At 54.9% G+C, this 4,683-nt stretch overlaps 1 protein-coding gene across 1 annotated transcript in view; it reads right to left on the bottom strand.

Annotated features, from left to right (window-relative positions):
• Window positions 1-3,938: 3,938 nt before the first annotated feature.
• ESYT3 (extended synaptotagmin 3) overlaps window positions 3,939-4,683 on the bottom strand; it is a 34,402-nt gene continuing 33,657 nt past the window's right edge. The window contains exons 24-25 of the mRNA XM_008073480.2: window positions 4,336-4,385; window positions 3,939-4,026 (exon numbers count right to left, since the gene is read on the bottom strand). Of these exons, the coding sequence (XP_008071671.2) occupies window positions 3,990-4,026; window positions 4,336-4,385 (87 nt within the window). The 3' untranslated portion in view covers window positions 3,939-3,989. The remainder of the gene's footprint in view (window positions 4,027-4,335; window positions 4,386-4,683) is intronic.

Genomic DNA, 4,683 nt, shown 5'->3' with positions numbered 1-4,683 from the left:
GAGACGAGTGTCGTCCGTGACTCTGTGTCTTACTCACACCCGAGGGCCCTTCTCGCCTCCGAGGCGGCGCCTTCCTCACGCAGTGGCTCGTCCCACTGCGGCGGATGAAAGAGGGCCGCCGTGGTCTCCCCTTCCTCTCTGTTCTCCGAACTCAGCCCACTTTCCAAGGGCCCAGCGTCTGCTCGCCTCGCGAGCAGCAGCCCGAGGCGGCTTCCCAGGCCCCGGTGTCGCTCGGCAAGGGCCGTATCGGGGAGCACTTCCGGGAAGCAGCACGGGGCTGCAGGACGCGCCGGCGTTCGGGCACTCAGGCCGGGCGCTGTGACCGTCGGCTTCGAGACCGGCCGTAACCCGGCCTTCTCGGTTGCAGCTCTTCGTTGTATTTCTGAACCCCGACCTACATATTTGGAAGAACCTGTGATTTGAGGGTTTGATGATAAAAGTCTTTAGATAAAAAGGGTAAAATTAGATAAAAAATGTAAATACTCTGAATTGAATAAATCACTCCAAGAAATTGCTATAAGGCAGTTTGGAAGTTCAACAGTACTTGAAAGGAATATAAGTTGAAAATTACATTCATATGAATTTTGTCAGTTCGTGTAAGAGCCTGTGGCCACACTTAATTTAACACAGAAGTTTTCAGGCTCTTCTTAGCGGCCTCGGAGTTTCTGGAGTCACCTCAGGGCCACTGAGGATGAAGCCGCTAAGAGGAGTAGCTTTTCTTTTCTACCTTTAATTTGGAAGTCATATTTATTTCCTCTCTTTTGGCTACTCTTACTCTATTTTCTTGGTCATCCTGACATTTTTAATACATACTTAGGAGACCGAAAGCACACTGCCTGGGAAACCAGATGTGAGAAATCTGACACAAGAACTGCTAACTAGCACGTCAAAGGCGGTTAACTGCTAAAAGAGAGTAAAAGTGGTCTCGGGGCGCAGGGCAGCCGTGGAATGCCGACAGACACTGCCCCTGGGCTGGGCGGGCGTGTGAGGCAGGAAGCGAGTCGGGAAGCAGCTGAGCGCCAGGCCCCGCCCGAGGAGAGCTGGCCCCAGGAACACGCAGCCGCCGTGGCGAAGAAGCCTGCCGGGGGCACTGGCCCCCGCCGAAGCGGAAGACTGGTCACGGGAACAGGTGGCGCGTGCCGGCGAGCTCGGTGCCTGGACGGCGGCCCCTCAGCGGAGGAAAGGCCCCTCTTCCCGCCCCAGCCTCGTGGTCCCCGCTGCCCTCGACGGGCAAAGCCCGATGTCCAGCCCGCTGGCGAGGAGATGGGCCGTGAAGTTGAGCGGTATGTGGTCAGCTGCCTCACACGTTTAGCGTGTCTTTTTATTTATGTGTATTTGTTGCCCGGGCTGGAGTGCAGTGGCACGATCACGGCTCACCACAGCCTCAACCTCCTGGGCTCAGGCAGTCCTCCCATCTCGGCCTCCCAAGTAGCTGGGACTACAGAGGCATGCCACCACACCCGGCTAGTTTTTTTTGGGGAGAGACCAGGTCTCACTCTGTTGTCCCGGTCGGAATTTTTCTAAAGTCTGTCTTCGTTTCCCTTTAGTGACAGCTACCGGCCGCCGCAGGCCTGCGTGTGCCCAGTGCCTCCGTCAGCGCTTCACGGCGTCCCAGGTTCTAAGCCAATTTTCCCACTCCCTGCCAGGTTTTGGGGCTTCGGCACCAAGCCGATGTGTGACCTCAGACCCTAAAGCTCCCGTAGGACAGGTCGGCTGACTGCCCCTGCCACCGCTGACAGCCACCCTTGTCCTTACTGGCAGCGACGTGTTTCCTGACGAGAGACCTTTCTGGCCCCCTGCCCCGCCCACAGGGCCTTCTGCCTGGGGGGCCGAGGCTCTGGTTCCCTTCAATACCAACTCCCCTCCGACTCCTGGACACTCTTGGGCTTTCTTCCAGACCATCGCTGAGGACTTTACCTGTGTTGCTTTTAAACTGACCAAGTTTAAGGTAAACATCATTTGTGGTTCAACTGGGTCTCTGTGTTTGGACGAGGAGGAGGAGGGTTCCGCTTGTCTTCATGAGCTGTTGTTTCAGGGCTGCTGGTATTTAGCATGTACTGCGTGTACTATATGGTACATTTCCTCACACTTCCTGGCGTCTTAACATTCTCCAGACACAGTCTATGTAGGGAGTGTTATGACACCATCACGAAGTGGGCAGGGTTGACATCACTGCCCCATTTTATAATGAGAACTTGTCCTTCGAAATAGATGCCTCGGCAGAAACACAAGCAGATTTTATCATGCACCTTCTGTGTACGTAGCATGTTCTTGGACAGTGAGGGCAAAACCCAGCTGAGGCATCCTGTAATTGAGGAATAAGCAGAAACATTAAATCGCAAACACAATATAAGCAGTTGCATAGTGTGTGACCTTAGTGGATACTCAATAAACATTTTTGGTCATGGGGTGTTATGAAGCTGGGACCTGTTAAATGGAAAACGCATGGTCTTGACCGTGAATGCTGTGGGTGGCGGGAGAGGCTGTCTCCTCACGGACTGGCTCGACGAGGATCTGACCCGGCAGGGCGCAGTACTTGGACTGTTCTGGAACAGCACATCTTCTGCCTGTGAATAAGGTAGCAGGAAACTAGAAGCCAGAGTACATCATCTCTAAAAGGCAAACATCAGGGATTGGGCTTTGGCCTTAGAGAAAACAGGAAATCATAGATAGGTTATAAGAAGAACACGACAAAAGCTTTATTTCGTCAGAAAAGCAGCAGCAAAGGCAGCGTGGGGACAGGACACAACGGCAGGGAGCACGGCCTGTGTGGGTGAGAGAGAAGGGGACATGGCCTTGACGACAGCTCTGGGGACCACACAGGGGACGCGAAGTAGACTTGGGCTTATAAAGCTTGAAATGCAAAAGAGGCACTTGTTTATTTCATTTATTTATGAGTCAGGTTCTCACTGTGGCCCAGGCTTAGAGTGCAGTGGTACGATCACGGCTTACCACAGCCCTAAACTCCTGTGCTCAAGCAATCCTGCCTCAGCCTACTGAGTAGCTGGGGCTACAGGTGCGTGCCACCATGCCTGGCTAATTTTATTTTATTTTTTGTAGAGATGGGGTCTCACTACGTTGCCCAGGCTGGTCGTAAACTGGGCTCAGGCGATCCTCCCGCCTCAGCCTCCCAAGTGCTGGGATTACAGACGTGAGCCACTGCGCCTGGCCCTAGGCACTTGTTTAAATACAGTTTACATATGTTGCTTTTAACATGTCATTTAGGCTGTAGAAGGTGGAGCAGAATTCCCAAACATATGGGAGAGGGATACAGGAAGCTGCCTCTCTCCTCTGGCAGCGCCGCTCCTGAAGACTGCGGCACCCTGCTGTGAGAGACAGTGCAGACCTGGGTGTGGAGCGGGCGTGAGTTTTTCCGTGGAGACGATGCTGGGTGCTGGAGTCTGGCCCTTAGACCGCGCGGGTGCGCTGGGCTCAAGGTGTTCCAGCAGCTCACTGTCACGCTGCTGCCGTGAGGGAACTACATCTCGGCTCCCAGTTAAGCGAAGGAACAGATCTCCAGGCAGACAAGCGGCAGCTGGAAGGCTTCGGCAGTGCGAGGTGCTGGCGGTCGGGGGTGGGGCCCCTTTTGGCTTGCGTGGAAGAGGCGGCCTCTCCTGGCCAGCCGGACGGACCCTTTCTGGCACAGCCTTCAGAAAAGGCCCCATCAGGCGGCGGGTCATGACCGGCCCCAAGTGAGAAGCCGCCACTGAGGTGTGGATGACTTGCTAGGAACCAATGTGCCGTTTCTTCCTGGGTTCGAACAATAAAACCCACCCAGGGAAGGGCAGTCGTTGCTGAGAAGTAACTCCACCTCTTCCCTGTGCCATTCAGTCACACAGCCAAGCTCCCCACAATGGCGTATGCGTCTATTTCCATCCGATGGCTGCTCTGACTTAGATGACAAAGAACCCATATATTTGATGGACGTAACCCCAAGGAAAAACACGTATATACACATTTTACCACCCAGGTGACCGTGACTCTCATCCTCAGCCTCTGGGCTGGCCGTCTGGCGTCAGCTCGTACCTGAAAGACAATCAACCACGTTTGGACGCACGTCCGTCACGGGGCGCTGGCGAGCCAGGCCGCCCGGTCTCTGTGCACAGCAGACCCTCTCTGTCCGTAGGCCAGCCGAGGCGAGGCCGGAGTCAGAGGTCTTCCGGGTCAGCGAGGTCTGCAGGCAGGAACGCCGTCCATAAGGGTGCCGAACTGTCTCGCTCACCAAAAGAACGGAGACGGTACTGAGCAGAGAAGCTCTGGACAGAGACTGGGCGGCCGTCTGAGACAACGTCTCGCGAGCAGACCAACAGTGACAAGACGAAAGGGCGCACTTACCACTGCGAAAAGCCCCTGATCAGATCTTCTTTGGATAAGTCGATCAGTACCTAGAAATCACGGGGGATCAGTTCCCCTCCAAAACCGCATCAAAGAAGGATCACAAACAGACTCCTCGGGCTTCAGAATTTTGAGCAGGGTCTGTGTATCTCTCTCCCTCCCTCTCAACTTTTTTTTTTTTTTTTGAGTTGGAGTCTCACTCTGTCGCCCAGACTGGGGTGCAGCGGCCGCTCCCGGCCACCGCAGCCTCGACCTGCCGGGCTCCGGTAATCCTTCCGCCTCAGCCTTCCAAGGAGGTGGAACTACTGGCGCACGCTGCCACACCCGGCTAGTTTTTGATTTATGGTA

The sequence above is a fragment of the Carlito syrichta genome, unplaced genomic scaffold (genome assembly GCF_000164805.1).
Source record: "Carlito syrichta isolate Samal-C Ts95f unplaced genomic scaffold, Tarsius_syrichta-2.0.1 Scaffold315852, whole genome shotgun sequence".
Lineage (NCBI taxonomy): Eukaryota > Metazoa > Chordata > Mammalia > Primates > Tarsiidae > Carlito > Carlito syrichta.
The sequence above is the reverse complement of the archived record's forward strand: the minus strand, read 5'-3'. Positions and strand labels throughout refer to the sequence as shown.